This window comes from Cnephaeus nilssonii, assembly GCF_951640355.1.
Source record: "Cnephaeus nilssonii genome assembly, chromosome: 7".
Taxonomy (NCBI): Eukaryota; Metazoa; Chordata; class Mammalia; order Chiroptera; family Vespertilionidae; genus Cnephaeus; species Cnephaeus nilssonii.
Genome location: NC_137078.1, coordinates 10,134,791 through 10,147,666, shown reverse-complemented (window position 1 = coordinate 10,147,666; position 12,876 = coordinate 10,134,791). Strand labels below are relative to the sequence as shown.

The 12,876-nt window shown below is 40.4% G+C and overlaps 1 protein-coding gene across 1 annotated transcript in view; it reads left to right on the top strand.

Moving 5' to 3' along the window:
* GMDS (GDP-mannose 4,6-dehydratase) overlaps positions 1-12,876 on the top strand; it is a 687,968-nt gene that overhangs the window by 327,230 nt on the left and 347,862 nt on the right. Inside the window, exons 5-6 of the mRNA XM_079777570.1 lie at positions 11,172-11,364; positions 12,180-12,284. Of these exons, the coding sequence (XP_079633696.1) occupies positions 11,172-11,364; positions 12,180-12,284 (298 nt within the window). The remainder of the gene's footprint in view (positions 1-11,171; positions 11,365-12,179; positions 12,285-12,876) is intronic.

Here is a 12,876-nt window from a genome sequence, read left to right as displayed (position 1 = left end):
TTTATACTGCATTTCATACCTTGAAACTATTAAAGGATGAGATTGTTGCACAATTACTTCACCTCATCAAAATTTGCTCAAATTTATTGTGGTGTTTTTAAAGTAAATTGTCATTTTTTATTATGTTTTTAAGAGTACGAGGACTACCCTATATGAAACTTTCTTTTATCTCCTGTCACTTTTTTCCTACTCCTAAATTATAAAACAGCAGATTGGTATTTTCCTCTTACATAGAACTTACACTAAGAATATAGCTCAAAACACTTCTACATTTGAGGGCAAAATATTTGCAGTGTGCCCTGGAAATGGCTCTTTAACTGCTTTGAACTCTGTGACTGAAAACTGTGTGCACTTTGGATTCATGTAAATTAATTTAAAGGTCAAAGTGATATAATTTGTGATGATTGATTTATTTTGGGGGAAAGTTAAATACCTTTCCTAACTTTTTGGCTACAGAATGGAAAAGGTAGTGGAAAATTATTGGTGGGCAGACAGTAGAATGATGTTTAAAAGTATGTTTTCAGTTATAGAGAATATCTATACTAATAAAAAGGTAATATGCTAATTAGACCAGACACCTTCCGGACATCCATCCAGATGTCCTTCCTGACAAAGCCACCATGGCGGGGGCTGAGGCAGAGGTGGTTAGGGGCAATCAGGCCGGTAGGGGAGGGCAGTTAGGGGTGACCAGGCCAGCAGGGAAGCAGTTAAGGGCATCAGGTAGAGTAGTTAGGGGAGATCAGGCAGGCAGGTGAGCAGTTAGGAGAGCCAGCGGTCCCAGATTGTGAGAGGGGGTGTCTGACTGCCGGTTTAGGGATCAGGCCTAAACCTGCAGTCGGACATCCCCCGAGGGGTCCTGGATTAGAGAGGGTGCCGGCTGGGCTGACCCCCCTCCATGAACAAATTTTGTGCACCGGGCCTCTAGTACATAAAAAAAACAGAATAAAAATACAATATTAAAATATTCATTTTTTATTTTGCCTGTAAAAATATCTGTTTTGTGGGAATTGTTATTAAATGTATTGCTGTGAGCAGAGATTTAGAACCCAATTCTCCTTCACCCCCTGGAGCCAATGGATTTGATAATTTCTATATTTCTGTAAATTTAACTGAGTGAATGATGGGAGAAGTTCAGGCAGTGCTATTCCACTGGCAGGTAAACATGCTTGTCTGGAGCTCAGAAGATGATTCAATTAGAGATGAGGATTTGGAGGTTATTAGTGTATTAAGTGGTAACAATGTGAAGAATTCAGTCTGATTGAGCGAAATCTGTTGGGAAGATAAAGGTGGCATTGGGGATACCAAGAGTTAAAGGTACGAGCCCAGCTAAGAGTGATGAGAGAAGCAGGAAGAGAGGAATTGGAGGTGTTCAGAAACCAAGGGAAGGAGTATTTAAAGAAGTGTGGTACAGTCTTTTTGAGTGCAGTGCCTTCCAAAGGATTTCCCAATCATGGAGAACCAGCTGAGTTTGCAGCCGGCTGAGTTTGGTAACCGTACATTCATTGGAAGTGTGTGCCAATTGCTATTATCTCTGGTTTTCTCAATGATCTTGAACACAATTTAGGAACAGAGAAAACGAATGGTAAGATTTTAATTGGATTCATGAAAAATCAAGAAAGTAAAGTATTGGTACTGATAAGGAGAGTAAAGTGATAGGCAGTGTCACGTAGGCTTTCCTAATCTGACCAAAATTTATGAGAGATAACAGGCCTACAAAACTGTTAAATTTGATTTTACATATCAAAATGCCAGTGGATTTAGGATTTTAACTTCCATCTCTGTCCACTCCAGGCTACATAAATTTACCTCTCCTCTTTCTTTTAAAAAGTTGCAGCCATAGAAGGGTAAGTTGTTTCCTGTGGGGTTAATGGCCTAGTAGACGGACTCTGACGAGAATTTTCTTGCCTCTATCTAGCTTGAACCATGTGGTTGAACTCCCTAATACTTAACATCTTGCACAAGGCCTTGTGTTTGAGAGAATTTAAAACCTTATTAATCCAGTCCCCACTGAGTCAAGATTTGAGCAATTCCAGAACAGGGCTTATTAAAACTCACCATAACAGTCTCTGAAAAACCACTAAGCAAACTAATATTGCAAACAAGATTTTAGCAAGAATGTTCAAACTACTTAAAGCAGGACTTTGTTTATAAGCACCCGAAAGTACTTCTTAAGTACTTAGAAGCTCTCACTTATAAACTATCTATACACTCATTGCAAATCACCCTTATCTAATTATTAAATCTATGGATTGAGCCGAAACTGGTTTGGCTCAGTGAATAGAGCGTCGGTCTGCGGACTGGAAGGTCCCGGGTTCGATTCCGGTCAATGGCATGTACATTGGTTGCGGGCACATCCCCCGGTGGGGGGTGTGCAGGAGGCAGCTGGTCGATGTCTCTCTCTCATCGATGTTTCTAGCTCTCTGTCCCTCTCCCTTCCTCTCTGTGAAGAATCAATAAAATATATTTTAAAAAAATCTATGGATTGAAATGGTGTAAGATTTTATTAGTTTAATTCCAATTGCTTTATGTTATAGACAGTTTTCAGCAGCTAATGCCAAACATTAGCTCAAATAATTTTCTAAAGAGCAGAAATCCAAACACCAGAAACCCATTTAAAGCTTGCTTCAAATTAGGGTCTATTTTTGTATTCCTTGCTATTTTCCCCACAGTCCTTATTTCCATCACTTCAATACTTTCCCCACACAATTTTATGAAATGTCAGTGGATGAAGAGTTCAGGATTTCTTTTCCTGTTCCCTGAGTGACAGTGCCAAAGTCTAGAACTTTGGTATCAGCCATGAGGCCCAGTGATATTTTAGAAAGCTTTTAGTCAATAACAATCTTGGGTCAAATCCAGAGTGGGGAGTCTTAAATGAAGTCCCCTGTGTCTGACAGCTCATGGGAAGTCAGAGTTGCCTGGTATAACCTCTTATCCCTGGGAAGGACTTAAGATAAGAAAAACTTTAATTTTTAAATTAGTTAATATTATAGTCACTATGTTACTTTAAAAATTTAAAAAATAGCTAAATTCTGTTCTCACACTTGGAGTTGCTTTGAAGTTTTAGCCGGTAGATATCTGGGTGGGGGATAATGAACAGTGGCTTCTGGCCGGCCTCCATGGCTTCTGATCTCCGCTGAGGCTGACACATAGAGAAGTGCTTTGGAAATTTTGCTATTTAAATCTACATCTATCCTTTTAGGGTATAGGTGTGATATGACTAACAAAAACTTTCTAAATTGTTGGTCTCCTGGAAGGAGTTTACCCCGTAGCCTTTGGGCAATGGACATTCTCTTAAAAGGTTAATAAATTTAAAGTGTAGAGACATACATCTAGATTAATTTGAATTTCAGTCACCTCTGAATGTTTTATACTCTTTTAAAGAAAAGAGCTTTTTTGGGCACACACTAATTTGTAGCCAAAGGATACTTAATCGTGTAGTATATAGTGCAGGGTATTGTGTGACCATACCGTGTGGTCTTACTTTTGCATGGGGTAGAGGTCTACATGTCAAAATAAAAATACCTACATTGGATCTTTATCAGGAATTTAGGGTAAAATCACCTTCTTGGACAAACATGGCTTTGGAAAAGGGGTCATAATACATAGGATTTGGTTGCAATAGCAGTTTAAATAATGGGATCCGGCACTAATCCTGGGCAGTGATTTCCCTTACCTTTGAAAGGTGTCAGTTTTGTCCTGAGATGACTTTATCCCTCCCTATTGCAAGGCAGGTTTCAAAATTTAAGAACTTGGTAAATTCTGTTGTATTGCAGTTTAACTAGTATTCTGAGATTGTAAGGCAAATATTTTATGACCAAAGTCCTGTGTGGCTCCTCATTTCTGGCAAGTCTTGTTCTAAGAAATGCCCTTGGAATTTGCTGCTGCTGCCATTTGAAATTTTTGCTGTCGTTTTTGTCACAGATTCTTTAGGGGAGTGGGTGGGATGAAAATGACAAGTGCTTTGTGGATTTAAAGTCTAATGGACAGGTTCTTCCTGGGCAGATAACTGGGCTGTGCTTTGACTTTGTGAAATTTTAACTAAATTATTTTATTCTTGATTTCCCATTTGCAGAACTAAAAGAATATATGTTCTCTCATTGTCTCAAGGAATGTAAGGGATGTTCATAAGATAACATCTAAAAACGTTAGTGGGGTCCAGATGCCACAAAAATATGTGTCATCATCATCATAATTATCTAGCAACAACATTATCTTCATGTTTTCTCTACACCTAGATTTATTGTGACTAAGCAGTAAATCATCCTGTTTATAGACTCTGATTTTCATTCTGAAACTCCTTTCCAAGTATGTTAGCTTGGAAGCATGTGCTTTGTTATCAAGCAATTTTCTGAAATATGGTCTTGTGTTAGCCAAAATTCTACAGATTTAGACAGGGACCCTTCATATTAATATTATTTTCATGACTCGTTAGTTGGAAAATAGGTTGAAAAAATTCCAACTTTTCAAAATAACCTGTACACGAAGAACTTTTCCACACCAAGTAAGATTAATAGATATTTTAGGCATTATTTTAAAGTACCGTCTCATTCGTGAAGACGAAGATACTGTATTGAGTTTGGATTCCTTTTTAGGAACAGTGTTTTGAAGGTGCTAGACACTTAACAAGTTAGCTGTTGAATTTGATTGTATTCTCTAAGTGTTTTTAAAAAATCTCTTGTATGGTCTTTGAGATAAGAAGTCTTTGATGTTTTTTTCAGATGTACTTGAAATTATGATGAAATAGAGATATACTGCCTAGAACCTTTTTCAACATTTAATCCTTCACATTATAGGGTAGGATTTCATGACAAGATATTTTAGATTTGTAAATAAAATAGTGACTGAAAGAACTGTTCATCTTCAGGTTAATGCTTTTCCATTGTAATCAACCTCAGTTCCTAAAAATACCCTGAAAGTTAAACAAACATAAAAACATTGAAGTGAAAATATTTTTGACAGTATTTTTCCATTTTCAATTGAATCTCTAAATATATCCCTCCTCCACCCTTCATTATTTCCATAATAGTTGTCACCAACTGATTTTTGTTGATAGCTTATCTCTCTCCACTAGGCTAGAAGACCCATGAGGACAGGGACATGGTCTCCTTTACCCACTACTGTTTAACATATGATAGGCACTCAACAATACATGTTAAATGAATAAATCAAAAATCCCTTGGCTCTGGAAGAGAGTAGAGCAAAAAAAAACATGTGGTTCAGGAACTTTATATAATCCAATATTCCCTGCAAGACCATTTTAAAACAAAATTAGAAACAAATTTTACATGGGTTATACAGCACCTAGGCACTCCTTTTGGAAAACCAAAGTTTAGCCAGCATATTGATGAATCAAAATAAAGAATGTAAGGCTGAACAACTGTGTAAAATAAGGCCACAGAACAGAATGTTAGTGTTAACTATATTAAAAGAAAGTAATATCTATCTACACTAATAAAAGAGAAACATGAAAATTAACCATCACTTCGCTACACCCACAAGCCACACCCACCAGCCAATCAGGAGTGAGTATGCAAATTAACCCAACCAAGATGGCAGCTGGCCACAGAGCTGGAGCAAGCAGGAGGCTTGGGTTGCTCCGACAATGGAGGAAGCCAAGCTTCCCGCCCTGGCCGGCTCTGGCCTCTGCTCAAGGCTACAAAGTTTCAATTATAGAAGATAAATAAATCCCAACAAAAATGGCGGCAGCCACGGAGCTGGAGCTGGGCAGGAGGCTTGGGTTGCCCCCGGCGATGGAGGAAGCCAAGCTTCCCGCCCTGGCTGGCCCTGGCCTCCGCTCAAGGCTACAAAGTTTCAATTATAGAAGATAAATAAATCCTAGATACTTGCTTCCAGCCGGCCCTGGCCTCTGCTCAAGGAGGTGCTGAAAAATAAAAAATTAAAAAATAAAAAGGAGGGGCTGGGACCTTGGGTCACCTGGGAGTGATCAGGCCAGGATGGGACGACAGGGGCCATTGGGGGTAAGCAGACCAGCAGGGGGGCCATTTGGGGGTGAGCAGGCCGTCAGTGGGGGTCAGTTAGAGGTGATCAGGACAGTGGGGGGGGGGCAGTTTGGAGTGAGCAGGCCAGCAGGGGCCAGTTGGGGGCAAGCAGGCCAGTGGGGAGGGAGAGTGGGGGCGAGCAGGCCAGCAGGGGAGGCAGTTAGGGCTGAGCACTCTGGCACAGGGGGCAGTCGGGGTGATCAGGCTGGCAGGGGGGCATTTGGGGGTGAGCAGGCTGGCGGTGGGGGCAGTTGGGGAGGAGCAGGCCGGCAGGCAGAGTATTTAGGGGCAATCAGGCTGGTAGGCAGGTGAGCAGTTAGGACCCAGCAGTCCCGGATTGCGAGAGGGATGTCTGACTGCTGGTTTAGGCCTGATCCCGATAAACTGGCAGTAGGACATCCTTCGAGGGGTCCCAGATTGGAGACGATGCAGGCCGGGCTGTGGGACAGCCCCCAAACCCCCATGCACGAATTTCGTGCACCAGGCCACTAGTCATCTATAATTATCAGCATTTCTTGTTTTATGTATCATCAGTTTCTTCTTGGACACTTGCATGAAAGCTTCTAGGTCCATCTTCTTCAGCCTCTAGTGGGAGTATAGACTTCAATGGTGGTTACGTTCATAGGTTTTCCTGGAAGTCTGATGTATTATTCGGTCAGACCTCGCATTGCAGTTCCTAACTACTGTGCTACATCTTGCCATTTTATTTCTTTTGACATAATTTTGTCTTTCTTTAAATTCATCCATGTATTTTTCTTTTTTGTTTCAACTGAAATGCCTGAAAGAAGTTAGGCTTTATTCATCAATTTCTTATGAAATTTTTTCTGCTGTGTTTGAATTATTCTTTACTCAAATTTTTATTCAAATACTTTTTCAAATTTATTTATGCTTTAGAAGATAGTTCTATTAACAGTTGTAGGAGAGTTAAATGTATGTTTTATTTAATTCATAATAAATAAATAGATATAAATACAACTTTTCTTCAAATGAATTTTCATTTTTAAATTCCATGTACATTTGATGTCATTCTAGGGAATTTAATGGTGAGCAGAAATAGTCAAGGCTCCTGCCCTTATGAAGCTTATACCCTAGTATGAATGGGGGGGAGGGTATTTTTGTGTATTTGTTTGTTTGTTTAACGTTTGCCTTATAGGTTTCAGATTTTTTTAAATGTGCATTCTTTTTTTTAGTCTGTATTTTGAGGTTATGAGTACAGTAGGTAAAGAGAACGTAGGAGGGAGAATTGGTGGGGTAGTCATGACTGCTTGCACTGTTGGTGAGAAAGTGAACTGGTGAGCCACTATGGAAAACATCATGGAGGTTTCTAAAAAAGTTAAAGTAGAACTACCAAATCATTCAGCAATTCCATCTCTGTGGATTTATCCAGACAAAATGAAAATACTGAGAGATATCTGCACCCCTATGTTCTTGCAACATTATTGATAATAGCCAAGATATGGAAACAACCTAATTGTCCATCGATGGAAAAAGAAAAAAATCCTGCCATGTGCAATAGCATGGAAGGATTTGAGGACATTATGCTAAGTGAAATAAGTCAGACAGAGAAAGGCAAATACTTTAAGATCTCACCTATTTGTGGAATTAAAAAAAGAAAAAAATGACTCATAGATACAGAGAACACTTTGGTGGCTGCCAGAGCAGGGTAGGGGTGGTGGGCACTGTGAAAAAATGGGTGAAAGTGATCAAAAGACAAAAAATTTCTGTTATAAAATAAATAAGTCATAAGGATGTAATGTATAGCATGGTGACTATCCTATACTAGAAGCCCGGTGCACGAAATTCGTGCATGGAGGGGGGTTGTCCCTCAGCCCAGCCTGTACCCTCTCCAATCTGGGACCCCACCGGGATCGGGCCTAAACAGGCAGTTGGACATCCCTCTCACAATCCAGGACTGCTGGCTCCCAACTGCTTGCCTGCCTGCCTTCCTGATTGCCCCTAACCACTTATGCCTGCCAGCCTGATCACCCCCTAACCACTCCACTGCCAGCCTGGTTGATGCTTAACTGCTCCCCTGCCAGCCTGTTTGCCCCCAACTTCCCTCTTCTGCTGGCCTGGTCACCCCTAACTGCCCTTTCCTGCAGGGTTGATCACCTCCAACTGCCCTCACTTGCAAGCCTGGTCCCTCTCAAATGCCCTCCCCTGCAGGCCTGGTTCCTCTCAACTGCCCTCCCTTGCAGGCCAGGTGCCTCCCAACTGCCCTCTCCTGCTGGCCATCTTGTGGTGGCCATCTTGTTTCCACATGGGGGCAGGATCTTTGACCACATGGGGGAAACCATATTGTGTGTTGGAGTGGTGGTCAATCTGCATATTACTCTTTTATTAGATAGGCTGGAGGCCTGGTGCAGGAGTGGGGGCCAGCTGGTTTGCCATGAAGGGTGTCCCTGATTAGGGTGGGGTTCCCTTGGGGCGTGGGGTGGCCTGAGCGAGGGGCTTGTGGTGGTTTGCAGGCTGACCACGCCCCATGGCAACCCAAGCGGAGGCCCTGGTATCTGGAATTTATTTTCCTTCTACAATTGAAACTTTGTAGCCTGGAGCGGAGCCAAGCCTGCTGCTCCCTCCGCGGCTGGCAGCCATTTCTGTTGCAGTTAATTCACCTTCTATAATTGAAACTTTGTACCCTTAAGCGGGTGAGCCTGGCCAGGGTGTGCGGAAAGCTTTGCTTCCCCTGTTGCCTGGGGCAACCCTGGCCTGCTCTCTCAAGCTCCGTTCTGCCGCCATTTCTGTTTGAATTTGTTTACCTTCTATAATTGAAACTTTGTAGCTTGTGTTGAGGCTTAGGCCTGGCAAGAGCAGGCAGAAAGCTTGGCTTGCTCTGTTACCTGGGAAACCTTGCTCTCTGTGGCTGTAGCCATCTTGGTTGGGTTAATTTACATACTTGCTCTGATTGGCTTGTGGGCGTGGCTTGTGGGCGTGTCGAAGGTATGGTCCATTTGCATATTGCCTTTTTATTAGGTAGGATAATAAATGCCTAATATGCAAATTGACTGAACGGTGGAATGACCGGTGGAACAAACAGTTGTTATGATGTGCACTGACCACCAGGGGGCATATGCTCAACACAGGAGCTACCCCCCGCCCGCAGGCCCCAGACCAGCCAAGGCGGGTGCCAACGGGGGCCCCCGATCGCCCCACCAGTCACCCCGCAGATGGAGGCGACCAGCATCAGTGGCGGGGGGTGGGACAGGCCAGAGATTGGGCTGTTGCCACCCCCCCGATCGTCCCGCCAGTCGCCTCCAAGGCAGGTGCCAGTGGGAGCCTCCCAATCACCCTGCCATTTGCCCCTCAGATCGGCCCTGATCGCCCACCAGGCCAAGGGACCCTACCCATGCACAAATTTTGTGCACCGGGCCTCTAGTCGGTAATAATACTCTATTGTATATTTGAAAGTTACTAAGAGAGTAGATCTTAAAAGTTCTCATCACAAGAAAAATATTTATAACTATGTGTGGTGATGATTGTTAACTAGACTTATTTTGGTGATCATTTCATAATACTAGTATATACACTTATCAAATCTTTATATTGTATATCTGAAGCTAATATAATGTTATAGATCAATTATATCTTAATTTAAAAAAACACACAAGATACCACACTCAGTATGATGCCTATAATCAAAGAAATAGACTACTGGGTAAGGTGTAGAGCAATTAGAGACCTCATTAACTGCTAGTGAGAATGTGAAATGGTGCAGCCACATTGAAAAACAATCTGGCAATTCCTCAAAATGTCAAACATAGTGTTACCAAATGACCCTACTCCTAAGTACATATTCAAGAGAAATGAAAATATGGTATGTGAAAGAAGCCAGTCACAAAAGGACACATAGTGTATGATTCTGTCAATATTAAATGTCTGGATTAGGTAAATGCATATTGACAGAAAGTTGATTAGTGGTTGTCAGGGTGGGAATGGGAAGGTGAAAAGTGATTGCTGATAGGTACAGAGTTTCTTTTGGGGATGATGAAATGTTCTGGATTAGATGGTGATGATTACATAAAGCTGCAAATATACTAAAAATCACTGTTGTAAAGTTCAAAAGGGTAAGTTTATGGTATGTAAATTTTACCACAATAAATTATTTAAAAAAAAGAAGAAAATAGTCCCAAATTGTGCTTCCTTGGCTTTGAAAGTTTATGGGTGAAACATGTTTCTCTTTTATCTCATGGCTACCCTGTGAGCTGTATTACAGGCCTACATAACATGAGTGTAGTGATCTGAGTTAGGGCCCTGATTAACCATTGCTTACATTCCCTAGGTACTCTATGCATAGAGTACTGCTTGGGGGACACCAGGACTGGGCAGTGATGAAGGCTGGTAACCTCTCACCCAGAGAAGGCTTCTTCCAGGTGAACACCAAAGGTTGTTCACCAGGCAGCAGGAAGCAGGTCTGCATAGTGCCTGGCTGTGTTTGGCCAGTAAATAAACCAGTGACAAGGATTTTCAGCCTTATTATTTTACACGATTTGAATATTAGTTAAATTGGTTTATTGTGCTTATAAGAAAAAAGCATATGTCATTTATTTTTAAAGATTATGTTAAAACTGCTGAATATTGAATTATCCCTTTACACCCTGTGGTTAGAAATCATTTAGTTCAATATACGTTTACGACTTGAAGTATTCAGTATGCCTCATAAGTAAAAGATTATTTATATATCCCAATTACTAAAAAGTCATTGTTGTACCTTAAATAAAAAATAAAACAATCATTTTTAATCAGCTGTTCTTAAGCTCATGTTCTCACACTTCTCTGTGGGTAAAATCAGCTGGGACTCATTACAGATATGCATTCCTCAGCCCTCCCCCCAGAGACTGGGCCAATCTTTATTTTCCAGGAGCACCCCAGGTGATGTCGAGGAGCTGGGCTCTGCACTTTGAGAAACACTGCCCTGGGGACTGCAGCCTAGAATTAAGACGTGAGGGGTGTGATTCTAGTGTCATTTTACAACAGATACTTATTTCTTAAGGTATTTCCATCCACTTGGTGTTAGAAATAGATGATATCCACACTTTTATTCTATTAGGAAATATTTTCTCACAAGCATAACTTTTCTATGTGTGTGATATTGTAAAAAAAAAATCGTTGTTAGCCATCAGCATCTTTGTTGCTGTTTCCCTTACTGTACCCACTGCTTTCTGCTGTCTCCAGATTTCTTTTGACCTGGCTGAATACACTGCGGATGTTGACGGAGTTGGCACTTTAAGGCTCTTGGATGCAATTAAGACCTGTGGCCTTATCAACTCTGTGAAGTTCTATCAAGCCTCAACAAGTGAACTTTACGGGAAAGTGCAAGAAATACCCCAGAAGGAGACCACTCCCTTTTACCCTCGATCACCATATGGTAAGAATGCCTACATACCACTTGCACATGCTCTGTGCTCTCTATGGGTGTCGGCATGTGTGTTTCTCCTTTAATTCTGTTCATGTCTCATGGCTGAAGTCATTTGGGTGTGAGGTTCACATTAAGATAGAATAAAGTGACTAGACTTGTTGAGAAGCATACCTTTATACATTGCTAACTACAGTGTTTGCTGCCATTGCCTCCAGGGTGAAATTATCACCTCACCTCACCAATTCATGTTCATTCAACCCTTTCACACAGATCACTCAAAGAAAAATTGGACCAGACATGATTCCTTTTTCTGAACTGTTGTGCTGAAGTGATATGGTTTCATGTTTTTTATCTCCTGATGAAAGTCTTCCTGAGTTCAAACCTTTAAAAAGCAAAAACAAAACAAACAAAAAATAGAATTCGGTGATAAAATTTCTAAGCAGCTAGAATATTAAGATCCCATATTTTTCACTTTCTAATTCCTTAGTACTAAGAAAAAGGGAATAAAATCTAAGAAGGTCCACTTGATAGATGGCACACACTATAGTTGAAATCAGTTAGATTGTGAAAGGAAGAACCATGGATATTACAGAATTAAGCAATTCTTAAATATTTCCTTGTACACCTGACTAACTGGCAAAGGAACCTTTATTTTGTCTTTGGCATTTGACCCATTTTTTTTCTATCTTGGTAATTACAGATTGTAATTCTTGCAAGTTGTTACTTGTTTAAGATGAGTAAAAATCACTGTTTTTTAATAATATGATACTGTCTTTTGTAATGATCACTGTCTTTTATTTGCTTTTCAAAAATTATTCCAACAGGGGCAGCGAAACTATATGCCTACTGGATTGTGGTGAACTTCCGTGAGGCATATAATCTCTTCGCTGTGAACGGTATTCTCTTCAATCATGAGAGTCCTCGAAGAGGTTAGTAAATATATCAATGGAAAAGAGAACATAAGATTTTAATGAAACAACAAAAAATTGCATGCATATTTTGCCTTTGTAATATATCAATTGTGGAAAATGTCTCATTTGAACTATTATGGGTGTCAGAAGTGGTAAATGAGGAAAATCTAGCCTTAATTACTTATTACATTTTTTAGGTGGTATTTTTTTTCTGATGAGGAAAACTGAACATTGTTCCAATTTTACCATGTTCATTGATAGGTCTTATCAAGCATATTTTCAACCTAAATATTAGGAAGTTTTTGTGTGAATGAAAAGAAATAAATAGTAAATGAATACTTGTGTCTGGAAGTCACTGTTATTTATGTACACTCAACTTGTGGAATCTACACATATTTTTACTTTGAATCAGTTGGATATTCAATAGTTTTTGTAAATATTCCATTTAGACAGGCATCCAGAAATTACTATCTTCCTAGAGTATATTTTAAAATATACTGAAGTCACTTTTTTAGAAAGAGTGCGTTCTAAAATATTGATAAAATGTACATAGTAAATATATAAATAAGTAGCACAGTCATTTATTTTCATTATCAAGTATTATGTACTG